Raw genomic sequence first — 19,983 nt, 5'->3', positions numbered from 1 at the left:
ATTTTTTCCCAAATGTTTTGAGTCAAAGGCAAAAGTTGTCACAGCATTTTTCATAATATCTACCACATATTTAGGTATTTCTAGGTCTCTAGAGATTTGTCAAGAAAATCTAAAAGGTGGTACTTTGATCTCCATTTCTAGAAAACACACCAAATTTAAAAAAAGCTTATTTAGTGTAAGTGTTTAACAAAAGGACAGACAAATCACCTAGAAGGACAACAAAAGTTTTAAGTGCATCCATACATTGAGAATGCACAATTTTATGAGGGAAGGAACAGGAGGATTTTTTCCCTCTCTTGTTCAGATAGGCTAATTTTGTGAATGTTTACAGTTTCATCCCTGTCTTCTAGGAAACCAGATCTAAGAACATGCCACTATTTTACTAATTATTTTGTTCTTGCTCATGAAAGCCATGTTTTCTCATGTGATACTTCGCAATAAATTCACTGATACTCTCTGTTTGAGAACAGACATCTCTTGTGAGCAAGGACTGCCTTTTGTGCTGTGCAACCTACTAAACAGCTCAGAAGAGTCTTCTCTTTAAAGGGAGATTGCAAAGTCCTTCCCGAAGCTGTATTCCTCTCCTGAACTACCCTAAAAACTGGGCAGGCCATTGTACGAGCTTCCTTGCTCTGGACTCACATCAGTTCTTCATTTGTAAAATCTGATATGTTCCAGGATATACTTAGGATTTAACCAGTTTTCAATAAAAAGTTTGAAAAGACCAGTGGCTATCCTATCTGATAGCATGGCTTTTTGTTTAATGGAACACTCATTTATATTCAAACCTCTCATATTTTTCATGAAGCACAATCAATTGTATGAAATGACATGATGCACACATGCAATAATTTTTTTTCCACAATGTTACAGTTGGAAAAGGGGGATATTCTTTAAGTTCTCTGGAAATTGAAAGCATTATGAAATCTGACATATCTGAACTGATAGCCTGCTACATTTATGGAAGTCAGCTTTTACTCTGGAGGACACAAAAACTGTCTCCCACAGATATGTCTCTATGGTGTGCTAAAGCCATAGTGGTAAACAAACAAGGGTGGTGATATTTTCTTGTAGGCAAAATCAGTAGCTTGCGACTGGTGCTTCCTGAAACAGTACACCAGGGTTATCCCTTGCTACTGCTGTGTGGCATGTAGCAAAGCTTTCATAAAGTTATGAAATACTCTGCAACTCACATGAATCACTATTCAAATATTGCAAATATGTGTACCTAACCATATCTTTTGTCTAAATCGTTCAAATTTTATTAAGAGAACTGAACACTTGATGTGTGAGCACATGGAAATGTGAACAGGTATGAAACTTAGGATAGCAGTGCCACTAAGCAGTGCAAATCTTGATACAGACATGGTTCTTAGGCCTCCTTCTCCCTCCCCAACCTCCCCTCCAGCTCCTGTGCTATCCAAACCCTGTGCCAAATAGCTTCAAAAAGACAGGAGGCTCATTGTCTGCCCTGGATGGGCAGGAACAACCATTTCACAAGGTACTGTGAGCACTAGCTGTGGATTGCAGCAGGGTGGCCCAGACTGCACAGTTTCCAGCATCCTCAGAGCACTGAAAATGGCAAGACGAGCTGCAATTTCTGCAGTGCAGTCACACAGGGTGTCTTCCTGAGGACCTACTGAGAAGCAGAGGGTATACCTTGTGTGGGGATATGCCTGCTCAAGGAGAAGGCTGCAAAACCTTTACTCCCTATATGTGACACGACAGGTCAGAAGTCATCACTGAATCATAGAACTGTTTGGGTTGGAAGGGACCTTAAAGGTCATCTAGTTCAAACCCCCTTGCCCTGGGCAGGGACACTTCCCTCAAGACCAGGTTGCTCAGAGCCCCACCCAATCTGGCCTTGAAAACTTCCAGAAATGTGGCATCCACAACTTATTGTATTGTGGACAAATTATGAGGGTGGGATGTTCTGAGGTTTCTTCATGGTCTGTAGAAAACACTAACCCGCGCACTTACCGAGGAAGAGGAGGATCAGAGACCTCCAGCTGAGCCGGGGGGTGGCACCTCTCGGCATGCCCGCAGAACTGGGTGCTTGGGCACACACGCGGGGCCAACCCGCCGAGGGGAGACCCTTCCCCCGTCCCATTCTGTTCCGTCTCGTCCCGCCCCCGCACACCCGCACGCCCCAGGGGCCGCGTCCCGCCCCGCACCGGGGCTGCCTCTCGTCCCGCCCCAGCCCGCGCAGCGCCGCGCAGACAAGGGCGTGAGGGAGGTGCGGGCAGAGTGTGGGCAGCCCCGCCGGCTCCTTCTGCTTCTGCTGCTTTTCCTTCTCCCGGCCGCCCGCCCGCCGCAGGGCAGTGCCGCCCCAGGGCGGCGAGGGCAGAGCCCGGCGCAGGATGGCCGCGCCGCCGGGTTCGCCGCTGCTCTGGGCGCTGCTGCCGCCGCTGCTCGCCCTGTGCCCCGCGCAGCCGGAGCCCGGCGCCTCCCGCGGGACGGGGCTCAGCCTCCACCCGCCCTACTTCAACCTGGCAGCGGCGGCCAACATCTGGGCCACGGCCACCTGCGGTGAGGGGCCGGACGGCGGCGGGCGGCCGGAGCTCTTCTGCAAGCTCGTGGGGGGACCGGCCGCCGCCCCCCTGGGACGCGCCATCCAGGTAACCGGAGAGGGCGGCGCCGCCGGGACCCCTTTCCCTTCGCACCTGCTCCCCATCCCGCGCCACCGCCCGGCGCTGCGGAGCGGCGGGCTGTGTCCCTTTGGGAGGGAGGTCTGGCGCTACCCTGGGCTGCCTGGTCTCCGTTTCTCTCGGCTGGGCGTGTGCCACAGGGATAGAAGAGGAGCGCGGACCGGGGGCAGCCCACACAAAGAGGCGCTAGGCAGGATGGAAGCGGGCAGCGGCGGTTCTGCCTGCGCATCTGCCCTCAGGTGCTCCGGCACCTTCTGGAGACACACCCACACACCGCCCCCGCCGCGGAGATGCCCACGGTGCTGCGGCTGCTCCCGGGGATGCGTGAGCTGCTCGACCCGTCAGGCACCTTGGAAGAGCCTTAGGGGGTATCCAAGGTGGTGGTTTATGGCCTCAGCGCGTGGCCCACGGTCCGCGGTGAGCAGCGTGATGCCTCTGGGGCTAAAGCAGTGAGCTTAGTGGGGATGGATGGGACGGCGCTGCAGTAGCTGCTACTCGCTGGAGAGCAGGCGTCTCTCCGACGGGAAAAGAGGTCCGGGTTTAGCCAAGTATTTTGTGGCTTTGTAGTATTTTGCAAGCAATAAATATGAGGCTTATCGTCTGTGCCTTGTATTGCTTGTGGGAGGAAGTTAGAGACTCCTTGGGACTCTGACAGGGAGTATAAGCGCAGAGGGCAGTGAGGATCATGCTGTTCTCTCCTAACATAGGACGAGATTATTGCATTCCTTTTGTGCCAGGTTCAAGAAAGATAGCAATAAAGCACAAAACTCCTGACAAAGGCTAATGGAAATATATTTTTCCTTTGGTAGAAACTTGTATTGACATGTCTGTTAGCGGGTAAGGAAGGAGTAACAAATGCACTAAACTCTGATGTACTGTAATGGATGCTCAGTATTGGTGCTGCAAGGGGGGGACTTTCCCAAAACCTCAGACCTTCCAAAGTTATTTTATTTCTCTCTTGGTGGGAGGAAAAGAGCCAGAATGAAACTGCAATTTGAAAGGGATTTTGAAAGCTTTAAGGTCCTCTGCCTGACTCCAGGCAATACAGAAAGAATGCAAGTACATTTTTAGCATTTTGGGAGAAGGGCTAGTGTTTAAGTTTTCATGTTTAATAGTGAAATAACTGTTAGTATCTGGCTTCAGAAGGGCTTGCAGTGGATAAAAGAGTTTTTTTCTCATTTCTTTATGAGAATAGATGCTCAAAAGAGTGGGAGAGGACTAAGAAGGTGCAGCATATGTACTCCTTGTCATGTACCAGGAGGGAGAGTGTACCATCATGCAGCCTGCCCTCGCAGTTCATCAGGCAGCCACAGCCAGCAGTATGCTTTGCTCTGGGCTTCCCTCTGCCATGACTTCCTGCCACACCATGAAATCTCAGCTCACCTTATATCTGTGTAGTGCCTTCAGTCACAAAAAAAGCCCAAAGTGCTGTGGAGATCATAGAATCATAGAACCAGCTGGGTTGAAAGAGACCTCTGAGATCATCGAGTCCAACCCTTGATCCAGCACCACTGTGATTACTAGATCATGGGCATTAAGTGCCACATCCAGTCTCATCTTGAAAACCTCCAGGGACTGTGAATCCACCACCTCTCTGGGCAGACCATTCCTTACAGGATGAGTAATATGCTATTTTACTAATAGGAAAACTGAGACACAGGTATTACATACTTAAGATAGAGTTATGAAAAAAGGTTGTGATGATCAGGAAACTACTTGATTCTCAGTTTCTAACACACCTCTGAAGTTTAGGCATCCATGTTTAAAGTTGCCTGAAACAAGCATACCACCATATGAATAGTGAGCACAAAAATATTTCAGTAACTTGGTGTAGCCCACTACTGCAGTGAAATCTCTTACTGACATGCCTTGAAATATCAGAAATCACAGGATAATAAAAGTCAGCCAAACCAAACATCAGTTAAACATATCAAGCAAGTGGAACAATGCTTGTTGTGTGATGCATGTTGCTGTTGATGGTTCTTGTAAATATTTCCTTTATATACTAACACCCAACTGGAAATGAGAGTTTGCTGTGTAATGGACGAGGGAGGCTAGAAAGTGTGGAGTTCCTTTTGTTAAATATTTGACTTGCAGGTCCTAGGTTAGAAGGCTGTTATTTTTCATGTCAAATTCAAGTCCCCAAGACTACTGATAGCACAGCCCTGGCACAAGGAAGCATGTTGTGCCTCTTACAGCGTTTGTATAAGCACAGATACAGCAGTGTCTCTCTCCACTTTTAACAAAGCTCCATTGAGATACATAACATGAATACTTCTGTGATTTACCAGTGGTTGTTGTGGTTCAAGAAGGGTTGGAAAGTCTTTCTAAAGGTCAGGGAAATACAGCCCTGGAAATTACAATAACAACACAATGTGCATATTCTCAAGACACATCACCTCACAAGTTCAAACACACTGCAAATAAGAGAATCTCTTCTTTCATGGAAAATTGGAGAGAAGTGTATTAAACTTTTCAGAACCTGGGCACAGAAGGGTTTAAAATCAGCAGAAGTATTCACATATTTCTTAAGAGTCTAAGAGAAGGTCATGTGGCATTTTACATAAAGTGATAGGTGTAATAGCCACTGTGTTGGGCTGGTACGATTTCAAGTGACAGCACACACTTGAGTCACTCTCTTTTTGTCTCCTCTAGAAGGCTGGTTTGTGTCTGTTGTTCTATGAATAGAGAAAATTGAAAGGAGGTGTGGAAGGTGATCTTCACTCTGGCAAAGGGAGCATACAGCTCTGTGCTAACTGAAAAAGAGGAAAAGAGATGAAGAGCAGCCCCAAATTTATTTCCATTGATCTACCATCACTTGTTCTCTTTCAGCTTGTCATTTGGTGATGTGTCTTTTAATGAAGCCTGTAATATCCAGCAAATGCAGAAAGAGCATTTGTTTGAAGGTGATCAGTGGAGTGGACAGTCCCTTGCTGAACAACTCAACCAAGGCTCTTAAGACAGTGCTGGATGCACACTGTGGAAAGCAGTGTTTCCCTTATGTAGCACATTGGCATGTGGGACAATAACTTAATAAGAGCAGTGTTGAGTGAAGAAATGCACAACAGTATAAAATATTTCAGCAGCTGATAGATAAATGGCATGCCTGGTTTTGCCTGCCAGTCTGTCCACAGTGGTGTGGGCATGTGCATTAAAGTCTAACTGCATACCTGTTCTGCCCTGCAGTGGGCACAGTACTGCTAGGTATGAAATAATGAACAAGTTCTCCATTGTTGTCACCTTCTATAACTTACAGGCAAGACATTTTCATCCCTGGGTGTCTCAGGTCCACACTGGTGTATTTCAGCAAAATCTTTCATGCAGTTCCAGGTTTCTCCTTCACTCAGGAGAAGGAGGGGAAAGGAGGGTAACAAGGTCACCAGCAAATGCACACCTGCCTGCCTGATGAACTGCAGCCAAAATCAAACCAAGTCTGCAGGCCCAGTCTCCTGGAATGGAGACGTGTCCTGTAGCAGACAGGCTGAACGTGGTGTGCCTGAGATACTGTCAGTGAGAAGGAAGGCTGCTCTGTCCAATAATTTTTTTTTCATTTTTTGTTTTGCTGCCTAGTTGGCAGGGTTGCTGGAATGTAACATAAATAACTGAAACTCCAGCTGCTACGATGAAATTCTTTGAATTATGTGTCCCAAAAGAAAAAGATGGTATCTTGAGTTCAGATCAAGTGCTCTGGTATACTGAAATCACATAAGTGCGTGTAAATTAAATGCTTGCTTTTAATACTTCCCATTGTTTACTACTCATTCAACCTTTCTTTGAGATTGTTTCCAGATCAGAGCTGAAACTGCTGTAGCAGCAACTGTTTCCTTTGTATTTCCAGTCTGATCATTGTGAATATGAATTTAGATCTTAAGACCATTTCAAGTACATCATAAAGCTGTTTAGGGAAGCTGTTTACTGTTACATATGTCAGAACTCGAGCATGCATTTGTCAGAAAAGATGTTGGGATGTGGTTGTAACTGCAGTAGTCAGTGCATACATTGATTTCTCAGGGTATTGATTTTGCAGATAGCAATTTCATGTTCTTTGTTGTCACTGCAAAAACTGGCGACATTGCCTGTAGCTAGCATGGGCTGGTGTGGTATCTGCTGCAGCAAACTATCTAATTGAGCAGTGTCCTGGCATATTGTAGTTCATATGAAAATCAGCCAAACCATCTTCTCTAGCAGAGCTGGAGGAAAATCATGTTATAACATGACCCCAGAGATAGTTAACTGACTTGTGTATGCAAGTATTTAGTAAGTCTCTAAACAACTTTTGAATTCTTGAGAGTTAACCCTCAGTCAGGTTGGCACTGACAGTGCTGAATCAGAACAGCTAATGGTAGCCATGGCCTCTGGAAATGGCATCATATTCTGGGCTTTCCAGAAGAGGAGGACGAGGATGGAACTGCTGTTAGATGCAGATGCTGAAATTATTGCTATTGATGTAGAAATACTCAGTGAACATCAATATTTTATGTTTGGAAGGCAGAAGATGTTGTATTTGGATCGCATGAGAACGATGAAGTATTTTCCAATCCATTGGTAACTATGGTAGATGTCAAATAAATTCCATTAGAGATAAACATCTTAAATTCACCAAGCTTGCAAGACTGTTCCTGACAAGAATGTGAGAGCCCTAATGTTATTCCTTTATTAAAAGTGGACTGGTTAGTCTGACAGCAGTGGCAAACAAAATACTGGCACTTATATGGGATTCTGTTAATTCTTAAAAGGTAGGAATGTGCTTCATACCAGGCAACATGGATTGTGGATTGTGGAAGCAACAAAAGATTTGTTATATTTTTTATGAAAATATGCTTTGTTGATAAGATAACATTTGCCCCATTATTTTTATTTCAATCAGGAGTCCCAACAGTGTCAGTACCTCACAGGCTGATGGATTAAGCAACTGTCTGACTGAAGTAACCACGATGGGTGCACTGCCATTCCATGAGCATGCCATTTTTTCTGTTGGGGTTCTACAAATATCTGTGCTTGGCACAGTTAGCATTTTCACTGATTATCTCCACCCAGTGATTGGAATAAGAAATGAATGGGACAATAAAAGATTTTTTAATAAGTAATTACGGCACTTCAGCACTAATCCTAGTAGACTGTAAAATGTGTGTTCTTGGAGATAAAAATAGCTTGTTGGGCATGTCAAGATGTGAAATCAAAAGACAATTAAATTTTTTGAAGTTTGTTCATCATTATTGTACAAAGAGCTTTAGAGACCCTCTAAGGGCATCTCTGGAGCGTGGTTTTAGTTGTGGACTGGAAATTGGGAGTAACCTCTGGAAATGAGGTTACAGTGGGATTCTTTAAAGGAAAACTTAAAGGGAACAATCTGTAAGATCTGGTGCATTTTCCATCAGTACATATTGTTCAGAAACCTCTGATTCAGAATGTATGACAAAAGATGAGAACAGTGTCATAAACTTATAGGCAAGTAACAGAGGGGGTTTGTTATGGTTTTATTAATACCAGGCTATACATATGTGGGTATTTCATGGTCTCTTAGGAGAATTGAGGATAATTTGTTTGTTGGTCCTAATCCTGTTCTAAAGATCTTTGTTTCATTAATTTTGTGCAGACACCACAGTAGATGTCATATAGGTAATTTCATCAGTGTCAATGAATTAATTAATAAAGGAAGATTTATTTGTGTTCCCTTACTGAGATTCTAAAGTTTTTGTTTGTAACATAAAGATCAGTGTGTTTCAGAGTATGAGCTGGGGAATAATTAATGCATTAAAAATTGTATGATACAAAGAAACAAAATTTAATCTCATTTTTAGTCAATACTCTAGATCAGAATCTCAGTTAAAAACTGCATGTGTCATGAATACATAAGATTTCGGCTGAGACCATCTTTTTAATTTATTGTGTTTCAGGGCCAGTTTTGTGACTACTGCAATGCTGCTGATCCCAGTAAAGCTCACCCAATAACCAATGCAATTGATGGCACGGAGCGCTGGTGGCAAAGTCCTCCTCTTTCTATGGGCTTGAAGTACAATGAAGTCAATGTCACTTTAGATCTAGGACAGGTAAGTGCATGAGCTATTGAGTGAGGTTTGTTCATTTCTTGCATTTATACGCATGATTTGCAATTGGGAGAGACTTTTGAACTGATGATTTTAACTTCCATCATTACAGCTTTTTTGTGTGGGTTATGTTCTGTATTTTTCTACCAAGTTAACTATATTAAAATGATTATCCTCCTTTAGAAATTTTGATGATGGGGGTTCTTGCCACTGGCATCACACAAATGTAATGATGGTGTGCTTTCCTGCACAGACACTGCAACTCATTAACCTGAGGTTACACAGGGGAACCTCTTAGTTGAAACCTGGATTTTACCGTACATTTAATATTCTCCTTTTCCATGAGCACAGAGAGAGAAACTCCATGATCTCTATGCATGCACATATTTTGAGAATAATGTTTGGAATCTGTTTTTGCCTTTGGGGTCCTACTGGTTTGCCTATCTTCAAGATAGACAGAAAAATACTGATAACACAGTCTAAAAGGGAAGGGACAGCAAAACCAATGTGATATTAATTAGTAATGAGACAGTAACATGAACACCCGTATTTCCCGTGCAAGTGATAGGCAAGCTTCTGAGTAAAACCTCTGTATATGTATTTTAAGTCACAAGGATGGATTCTCAGCTGCCATAATTGGGCACTGGTCCAGTGAAATTAGTTACACTGTGCAACTTAACACCAGCTGAAAATATATAACTATAAATGCATGTGTGGGTCTGCATAGTGTATGTATATGTGTGCATATATATTTTGGACAGTAGTAACTGTTTATTGCCTGATTATACAGGACAGCACTTTCTGATTAGGTGTTCAATTTAGTTGACAACAAGGATAACTAAGAAAATATTTCTCTCAGACTCAGCTACCATTTTGTTGGGGATTTAGGTGCAACTTATTTTATGTTTCCTGTTACATGGTGTTTTACATGGTGTTTTAATGCTCCTGTTCCTTACTGGAATGGTTATGATTTTGAGGATATCTTAATTTGGTGGGTTTGTATCCAGTATAGCTGCAGTGCAGAAAGGCCAGGCAACATAAGATAGAGAATATCAGTAGTTTAAACCAAACTGCTGTGAATTTTGCATTTGCATTTCTATTAATTACACTAATAACATGCCTGTTTTCTTGGTTGCTTTTCTGCACTGTGCCATGAAAGAAGGGAGAGCTATGTAAGAGCTAATGAATTTTGAGGTCACAGCATCCTTGGTAGCCTGGCACACAGTGGCCAGACCTGTCTGAGTTGTGTTGCATTTTGTGTTGCACTGTACAATTGAGGAGTGTTCCATCACCATATGCTTTGTGTTCCTGTGAAGTGAGTTGCTCAGTTATTCTTTTGCAGCAAACTATGGGGAAGCGTGTGTTTCAGGCTGGACATGCAAAGCTGGGAGACTGAATGCAGAGCAGAGTGCTGTGATTAGGCATGGGAAGGTAGTCCCTTCCCAGTAAGGCAGACCTTGCCTTTTGAGCTGCTTATATCCATCAGATGCTCTGCAAGACACAGGGTTAGGTTGCAGGCTGTAATTTGCATTGTGGTGTAACCCAGCATATTTGTGACCAACACTTGTGCTGCATCATCCTCACCTGCTTATGTAGCACGTTACTCCATCCAAAACTTCAATTCCCTCTGTGCTCTTGTTACCTTCTTTGGAGAACCTACTGACAGGTTTCTTACTTCTTATGTGCAGAATTAACTTCTGAGAAGCCTCCTTCCAGAGGAAGGATATGAACTGAGTGCCCTCTTCTCATGAGACTCCTTGGAGACCAATTGCTCTGTGCTATTACTTTGGTTCGTCTTGGAAAGATTACTCTGAACTCTCTTATTTGGAAAGAAGGGAAATCCAAGACAAAGGTGAAAATTACTTCAGGTCTTCTGATCAGAAGGGAGTTGTTTTAGCTGCTGGATGGATGAAGGTTTAGTAGGATTCATATGGGTTTTTTTCTCCCTGCTTCAGGGACATTATCTCATATCTGAGTTCATCCAGTGGAACCTTAATTTCAGGATTTGTTTCAGCTTGAGACTCACTTTTGACATTTTGCTTAGTATTCTCACATCGCAAATTCGTATAGTCACATAATACTAGTAATTAAGAGGAATATGAAATACTGTGATGGAGTGAGTCTATTCAAGGCAACAGGTAAACACTCAGACCTTAACTTATTTCAGAATCCTGAATACTAAGAGCTTGGCGTGTGTTAGTCATGCAGACTTTCTTAGTGATTGGCAGAGACAATATTTCAGAGTGCAGTTCTTCAAGTGAGCTGAGATGAAGGTTTTCGTGCTTAAGGAAAAATAAATCTTACAGTTAGATGTGTCCAAATACCTTACAGAATCACAAGCTGTAGTATTGAAAAGATGGTAGGAATGTAATTTTCGTCACTGAATATTTGTCCTCTTTGGTTTTTTTGGTTTTGTTTTCTACAAGTCACCTTTTTCCATAAACAAAATAGGGAAATGTTTTTGCATGTGCAGAACATGACAATGAGTAAGGTACATATATATGTGTGCAGGGAAGCAATGACTGAGTGTAAGCTGGTCATCAACTATCCACAATTAGAGGAAGCAGAACTTGGTGCAAAGTCAAAAGCTTTTAATTTACTGCATTCCTGCCTTTATATCTTTATGATTGAGAGTAGAGTCCCAATGGAGCCTTTTGCAGTGTTCTCACGACACTATTTAGTCAGATAGTTGCACTGTGTTGGAAGTTTTAGTGCTCACTACAGTGGAACTGGAACAGAACACCCACCTGGTGCTGCTTCTGTTTCACAAGGGCTAGGGGTGATTTTGAAAGTCAAAATCCCTTCAGGATGTGAAATCTTTCTGCTAGAAGAATGCTATTTTGCAGTACTTTGTAACATGAGAAAAAGCAAAAACCTTAAAGCAAAAGCCCTGCTTTACTTCCCTTTCTGACTTTGTGCACTATAGTTACATTTCTAATCAATCACAGTCCTTCTGAATAACAATTATAATGTTGATCCCTGAGGCTGCCTCTCCATTTTGTTAACATACCTGCTTACACTGTGGCTATTCCTGACTTGTTTAAAATATTTACATCAAATGAAGTCTCAGTCATTCCTTTAATTGGTCATGTTTTTCCCAATGTAGTTTTCTCCATATTTTAAGCTTCTGAATCCAGAATATCTGGCTGAAGTTCATTACCCTTTCCCTGACTCTTTGAATTGCCTAATCTTAGCAGGTGTGCCCTCATCTTTGGCTTGCTTAACAATCAGCAGATAATACAGTAACACTCCCCCAGATATTTTTCTGATCTTTGTCTTCAGAAGAAGATGAAGGTTCATAATAGCATGACAGTGTTTGATGAAAAAGAAATGTCTAGCTATTGCACTTCAAAAAGTATTCACAAATTTTGTTGTTGCTTTTAGTTATAAGTAATTTTTTTACTGTGGTTTTGTGGCAATAATATAGTGCTGAAAGACTCAGGCTTGGTGAAATCTTGTGCACTAATGTCTTTAATAATTTTTATGTAATAGTGTTACTAGTCACTGTTGTAAATTAAAGCACACAGTGGAATGTAATGTCCAAATTAGTAGTTTTATTAGGGAAGGAGGCAAACTCAACCATAAATTTAAGGTAAGTGCTGTGGCCCATGGGGAAGTTCATGATTTTGTTTTGTCAGTTAAAGCATATAAACATTTTGTAAAAAAACCTCTCAGTTTGTTAAATAATCTGAGTTGCCTTTATACAGTAGGAGATTAATTTTTATATTTAATAACAATCCTTCATGTCCATAAGTTTGCAAAAAGTATCTGTTGTTGTGAATATAATTAGCTCTGACTAACTGTTGTCATTAAAATCTGTTGTTCTTAACTTATAAAGGATTGACATAATAGTTTTAAATGTTTCAGAAGTAACAGTTAATTTAACTATCATTTTGTGTAATATAGTGTCTTGTGGGCCCTTCTCCTGTAGGGAGAAACTGTCAAGGTGGTGGGAGATTTATCATAAGCTGCATTGAACTTGGCTTCCAAAAATAGTCACTGCACTCATTGTGCTTGGCTGTTGAAGACTTTGTATTATCACTGACCCTGAAATTAGACCCAAATCTAGCGTGAAATTGCATAACCTCTATAATAACTCTGAGAAGTCTTACAGATTAAGCCATGAGAACCACTGCATGAAGCTTCTGCAGTCTTACAGAACTGTCCCAGCAGTGAGCCAAAGCCTTTCCTCTGGACCCCCCTGCACGGCTCTGAATCCACAGCACCACTGATCCCTGTTCTGTGGTTCACGCTGAGGAGAAAAGGGGCTTTTAAGTCTAGGGAAGGTACAGTATTGTCCCTGCAGTACTCAAAAATAGGGATGCTCACAGCACAGAAGTGTTACTTTATACTGGAGAACTCTAGTTCAGAGTATTTCAGTTTGTGCAGGAAGTTGATTTGGGATCATGCTGCACAACAGTATGCTTTGAAGTTTGTTGTGATTTTTGGCTCATATCATAGTAAGGTGAATATTGTTGTGAACTCTAAATTAACATAAGTGCAGCGAATCAAGTAAGAGCTGTCTGATAGCATTTTCTAAAAGTTGTATCAGGTAATACGTGTTCCATTTATCCCTCAGTCACATTACCAGCAGGTCATTCAGAGCTGAGCTACCAGTCTTAATCAGGGAAATACCATAAATACATTCTTTCTTACTCATATGTTATCCTTTAAGATGTAGTCAATGTACTATGATATCTTCAAGCTTTAAATGCTTTTTGAATGGCTTAGCATTTTTTCCTTTTTTTTTGCAATAGTAGATGTGTGTCATTGGCTTTAAAATGTATTTTTGATTATAATTTGATTTTATTCTCAAAATAAACCCTTGCAAGTCTTGCTCTCCTTTGCTTTCCTGATGCTGTCTTCCACTAGTTCTTCCTTAGCATCCCTTTAGGAAGATCTCTGTTCCCACTCATTGCTCTCCTCTCTCTCCATGTCTGTACTTCTTCTTCTCCCCCCATCCTTTCCATGCTCATTCCTACACGTTACTTTCATTTTGTGATATGTTGTTCTAAATACCTCCGTCTCAACACAATATAGTAAAAGCACAACCTCCAACCCTCCGCAATTCCCTACGTTTCCTTCCAGTGCTGACAATACTACTGTGCTCTTTTCTGTCAGACTGTAGCCCTCACAGGGGGACATTTATCTACTGGACAACGGAGGGCTGAATTGTGCAAATCCTTTCCCATATGAATAGCTTCAGTGTTCTGTGAAGAAACAGGCAATATGTGAGAAATAATTATGAGCATTGAGTTGGTCTTTGTACAAATCCCAATTGAAAAGTGGCTGCATGAGGAATTTCAGTGAAGTAACTGACAGTCATTGATGTATTTGCCTGCAGCCTTTGCAAAAAGACCAAGGACTGATTGAACCTGAAGAATGGACTTCCCTTTATTTCTGGAAGCAATTCTTCTTCTAGAGTACTGCCCATGAAATCTATGGAGAGCTTCTCCCTTCTGGTCCTGCCATCAACTGAAATAGAGAAAAGGTTTCCAGATGTGCCAATGAGGCATATTCACAGGCACTGACTTGCCTAACTAAACATGCTCTTTAGCATTAGTGGCTAGTAAATTAAAAGCATAATGTCACTACAACATGTGCAGAGATAACTGGAAAACGTTGGAAGTCCCGTACTTATTCCTGGCTTCTGCACCCCAGGACTGTGAAGCTGGCACACAAGGAGTGACTTCAGCATGCTGTGCGGTGGGAGTGTCTCCAGTCACTGTCACTCTCTAGGCATTGCTGTGTGTATGTGTACACAGTTAAACTGGATGCAATTCATTCAGGAGATCTGATGCCTCTAAGATACCACCCCCATACTATTTTCTCTGCACCTCTGCTATAGCTGCTCTTTGATGTACCCAGAAGAGTAGCTGGCAACTGCCAGAAAGAATAAGTCAACTCTCTCTAGGTGACTTTTTTTTCTGTATAGACGCTTCATCTGCAAAATACATTGTTGAGAGTTGCCAAATATTGACTGTCAGAAGCGTTTGATATGTATCTGGATCTGCAAGAGTGGCTCAAGTCCTACTGAGATATTTGAATAGAGGAAGTGCTTACCTCTTTGCATCTTCAAAAAATCAAAGCCTTTAATTTTAACCAGAGCATATGGGATTTTTATTTCTTTTCAATAGATTGTTACTTTTATGGCTTGGTCTTTGAGAGGGAACAGTGCTCAAGACCTTAAGGCTTCATTACCTTAAGAAACTAATGGGCATGCACATGCCAACCATATACAGTCAGTGGCATAAGGTGTGTTCTGGAGCAGATGCCAAGCACTTTACTCTTTCATAAATCCCACTCCCTCATCAGCCCACATCTGAGAAGTTTAGTATATGTACTGAATGATGATAAGATTTCTCTGTCTTCTGAGTAATGTGCAGTGCCAACAACATGATTCAAGGTAATGCCAGAAGCCTAGAGGAAGAGGCTTACGATGCTGAGGGAAGTTTTGATGATGTAGTTATATCTGATAATACAGTCTTAGGAAATTCCACCCTGCTGGAAACAGCTGTTATCCACACTTCTACAGCTCAGATTACATGAAGAAGGATTGCTGTTGTATTTCTTTGAACACATGTTGAGATCTGTGGAATGCCGCAGATAGATGGTCTACCTGGATGTAGTTGGGTTCTTGTTACTACCACACTCCAGGAATTTTTCTTTGTCATGAGCCAAAAAGGAAGAACAATCTCTTTCTACATGTGCAGCACACACAGTGTCATGATTGTTTGGACCATAGTGGATTTTTCTTTTGTGCCAGTTTATGTCTAGCACTCATCTTCCAAGTTATTTCTGTTTTTAGTATTCTGTTTTGAGTTTATAGTGACAGGAATGGAGGATTATGTTCTATACCTTTATATATGTATATCTAACTGCCTTCCATTTTCTCATGTATTTTAGGATTCTTGGAGAAATTCTTGGAAATTTCTCCATTTTAAAGGGTTGTTTAAACTTTTAAGGAGAAAATGGAGGAAACATTTTAAATTAGTATTATTGTGATGTTTTGAATTCTCATGAGAATGCAATTGGTAGCAGGAAGTTTTCTTTCTATTGGGTTAAAATAGGTACTGTGCATGCTGTTAGAGATGATGAATATTGTATCATTAACAATAATGGTACAGTGTAACTCTCAATCCATTGAAATGTTCTCTTTTAACACAATTTTGAATTCACCTGTAAGAGCTTCTATAGAAATAACTCTGTCTTTATAATGTAATATTGGTAATATGTATGTAACACAAATTTTAATTTTTATTCTCAGATGAGGAGGACATTTTACTCATTGTACTGGATGATTTTTAAAAACTTTATCTGGGTTTTTGTGAATCTTCAAGACCACTGACTGCAAGAATTGTTCAGATCTGAACAAACTGAAGTGAACAGGAAAAAGTCACATCAGTTTGGAACTTGTTTAATTCCAACAGTTGGAAATCCATCGAGTTTGACCTTTGCTGCTAGATTACAGGATATGGTGTTTGACACTTACAGTAATACATCCTCTTTCAAGCATATGTTTCCAGAGTGGATTGTTTCCATTACTGGAAACAAAATGCTGTTTCTGCTTTTAAACTTAGTTCTATAGTCATACAAGAAAACAGTAAGAATTTGATTAAGCCATATTTCAGGCTTTGTTTTTGGTGAAAATATTTTTACTATTATATAGTTGCATCAAAAAAGCAGTTATTTTTAATGCTTACTTAAAGTTGTAACACTCCTTTTGAAGGAAAAATAGGGTTTTTTATGAAAGAAATTCAGCTTCAAAGCAACCAAATAAACTTTTTTAATAAAAAATTAAGACACTTTGTTTTTTCCTCAAAACTGAATGGCTGAACACATTGCTCTGAGTTTAATCTGCATTTTTTCACAGGGTGTGTCTTAGGTTGGAATCAAGATTTAAATTAGTGAAATGCCAGTTTAGCATAAAACTGTCTATGATAGTTGCTTTTCTAGGTCTTACATTGGCAAGGTTACTCTTTTAGCTTGGATCTATTTTCTAAGCCAGTGGTTAATTTTTTTCTTTTGTTGCCTCATCAGTTCCACAAGAGAGGCTGTTCATCAACTTGGTCAGTATTTAAGTGTAGTGGAAGTTTGGATTTTCAGGCTGCTATTCTGGATGCTATTCTGCATTTTCAGGATGCTATTTTAAGCATGCTGTTCTGTATCCTTGATCCAGGTCAAAACAAAATCATAGGCACTCATGTGAAGTCAGAAGCAGGACAGATGATAGGATTAGTGACTATGTTTAGGGGATATATTGTTGTTAACTAACACCAATTTAATTTTTATCAAGACTTATCCCTTTCCCTTTCCCTTTGCTGAATGTGACTGTACAAACCTAAGCAGCGTTTCCAACTATGACATGCAAGGAGAGCTGTACATGAATTGAAGGTTTTCATATGCAACAGTAATGTGAAGTTGCCATAGTTGGATTTTTTTTTCTTTTTTTCCATTTTGTGATTTGCAGGGAAATGAGCAAAGTGTGTTGCTGAAAGGCAGTTCTTTAAGCATAGGCAATCTTGCAGAGTTCCTGATATAATACACGTATTGGACAGGATTTCAGTTTCCCACATTGAGTAGTCACAGCGAATTACACAGTCGTGCAGATATGGCATACAGGTGTCTGACAGGTGCCACATGCCAATTCAACTCTGGTGTGTGCCTTCATTTTGGTCATTTTTCTTTAGGTGCATATGAAAGGTTATAGTCCAGAGTGCTGCTGATGTGTAAGTGAGCTTGTCTCATAGTTCTTCAGCACTGTGGAAGTACTGAGGAAGTGGAATTCACTGCCCGTTTTGCTCACACTTGTGAGAAGATATCCCTGTTGTGAGAGAGGTGAGAATGGCTGTCTCAGCACTTTGAGTAGCATCTGAGTAGAAGAATATAATGACTTTATGACAAGCTGAAGCAGATGTCATCTGCTTCTTTGGAGAGTTAAGTAGAAGGTCATTGTTGTGCTGATTCCACAGTGTGACTACAAGGAGTGGAGCTCTGGAAAAGACAGGACTTGTCTATTTGCTTCCTTTGCTTCCTTTGTTTTTGATTGAGATTTCTAAACCATTTGTGTTGATTAAATCTGTGTCACTCAACACACAGAGTTTTATCCACACTTGCTAATGTGCATGTAAGGATGGGACTCCTAAAGACTTTAAAATATAAGGGAAGAAAGACTATTAATAGATAGGCCTCTCCAGTGTCAGCTTTGCACTGGACACATAAATCCCCTTGAGACATTAAGCTGATGAAAACCAAGAATACAAAAGACATTTTTTTCCTTAGGAATTTCAGAAGTATTACACTTTCCTGGAGGGATACCTTTCTTTGCATTGAATAGCCATACTTGATGACATGTAATGTCTGTATGGCCAGTATCTCTCTTGCTGGTCCCAGTTGGTGTGAGAGTTATCAAACTGTTCTTAGCTAGCAGCTGAATGGGCCAGTTTTGTGCATACAAAGGTGCTGTTCCCAGTTTGTGCTTGAGAACTTGTATGCACTTGTGGTTTGAAGTCTAATAACCTTTGCAAAGTATTGGCTTCCAGGTCATGACATTTGCAAGGTTTGAGGAAAGATAGACTGCTTGGGTGTATTTGATGTGGGGGCTCTGGCAGCAGGTACTTGACAGTTGACTGTAACTCTCTGCCTCCCCCATCAAAGTGAGAATCTCTTGTCAGCAGATGATTCTCAGATGAGGTCATTGAGTGAGAAATTCCAGTGCAACTTCACTTGAATATTGACTGTACCTCAGTATTGGTTCACTTTTATTGGCAGCTCCTATCCATGTTATGGTTATTTAAATTTTAAATGACCTTTACAATGAATTTGTGTTCAGCTTTTTGTGTAGAGATAGTTTTTTAGTGATGTTCTGTTTTTTACGACTGTGGATTATCCCAAGAGGCTTACAGTAAGACATCTTTACTTGTCAAATCCATTTTTGCTCTAATGTTGGGAGCTTTCTGTCTCTGTGGTCTATCTGATACACAGTAAGCACCTAAAGAAACCAGATGAAACTCCTGGCCTTGGGAACCTTGAGCTCTTGAAGCTGTATGAGCTGTTTCACATATTGAATGCGCTATCAGCCATAAGAATCTCTCCTGTGTTATTTGATACCCACAAAACTCTGGTGTGGCTTGCTTCTATTTGGAAAGTCTGTCAAGTGGCAAAATTATCTGGAAATATTCTTAACATGAGGAACAGGTGTTTGAGATTACTATCAAACACAACCAACGGAGTCCCAGTGTTAAGGATGTGTGCATTTTCTCTTACATCATTTTAATATTCCTTCACAACAAGCACAGTTATGTGATTGGAATGCATCACAGATATACCAGGATGCTGCAAAAGTGTCTTAGTTCAACGATGTGTTGAGATGCTAACTTTTCCATGTTAAGTACTATGACCTTAACACACCAAGCAATCAGTTATCTGCACAACAGACCTGTTCTGAAATGTGAGAGATGGCATTTAACACAAATGCCTTAATGTACTCGAGCACGTTGCCAGGTGAGGTAGCCAGCTGAACATCTGTCCTCTTATTTTAATAGGAATGAAACTGCAGAGAATAACCTTCTCCCTATACGCTAAAGAAAAGTTGTTTTTTTGCATTACTTTTGTCATTGCAGTACTTTTGGTAGAGTTCAGAAAATCTCCTGACAAATTCTATGTATATTCTGTTACCAGCTCTTCCATGTTGCCTACATCCTTATCAAGTTTGCAAATTCTCCTCGTCCAGATCTTTGGGTCTTAGAAAGATCAGTGGACTTTGGAAAAACTTACACTCCCTGGCAATATTTTGCTTGTAAGTATCAATCCTTGTGGCACTGCTCTTTTGGAGACAGGTATCTTTAATCATTCACTCAGTAGCAGCAAAATCAAACCATGAGGTTCGCTAAAGATTTCAGCTGCAGAGAAAACAGTGAACATGAAATATATTTGTCTTTTCTTAATTAGCCAAATTAGTGGTAACACTGTGTGAGTATGATAATGTGAAAGTATAAGTCAGCTATTTGTCACTCTCTTGGAAATTTTTAATTTATTTTGTTTGTCTTGTTTTTTGGATATGTCAGAACTGTAGTGTCCTTCATCCCATGGAACCTTGGAGTTTCTTGCAAAAATCAAAGTGAAATAAAAATGTGAGATCTTGGAGTACCTATAAAACTTTTTTTTTATTTAATATGAAGATAGGAGAAACACTGTGCAAGTCAGGCACTCACTACTGAATTGCTTAGGAAGAGAAATTATTGTTTTTAGGAATTTCTGTTTTTCTGTGCTGAGTGGCACAATCACTG

At 40.9% G+C, this 19,983-nt stretch overlaps 1 protein-coding gene across 3 annotated transcripts in view; it reads left to right on the top strand.

Annotated features, from left to right (window-relative positions):
* The first annotated feature begins 2,243 nt into the window (after positions 1 to 2,243).
* Positions 2,244 to 19,983, top strand: part of LAMA3 (laminin subunit alpha 3) — a 115,315-nt gene continuing 97,575 nt past the window's right edge. For all 3 annotated transcript variants that reach the window (XM_071554662.1, XM_071554661.1, XM_071554660.1), the window contains exons 1-3: positions 2,244 to 2,618; positions 8,546 to 8,698; positions 19,376 to 19,493. In XM_071554662.1, coding sequence (XP_071410763.1) covers positions 2,361 to 2,618; positions 8,546 to 8,698; positions 19,376 to 19,493 — 529 coding nt within the window. In that variant the 5' untranslated portion in view covers positions 2,244 to 2,360. The remainder of the gene's footprint in view (positions 2,619 to 8,545; positions 8,699 to 19,375; positions 19,494 to 19,983) is intronic.

This window comes from Pithys albifrons, chromosome 4, assembly GCF_047495875.1.
Source record: "Pithys albifrons albifrons isolate INPA30051 chromosome 4, PitAlb_v1, whole genome shotgun sequence".
Taxonomy (NCBI): domain Eukaryota; kingdom Metazoa; phylum Chordata; class Aves; order Passeriformes; family Thamnophilidae; genus Pithys; species Pithys albifrons.
The sequence above is the reverse complement of the archived record's forward strand: the minus strand, read 5'-3'. Positions and strand labels throughout refer to the sequence as shown.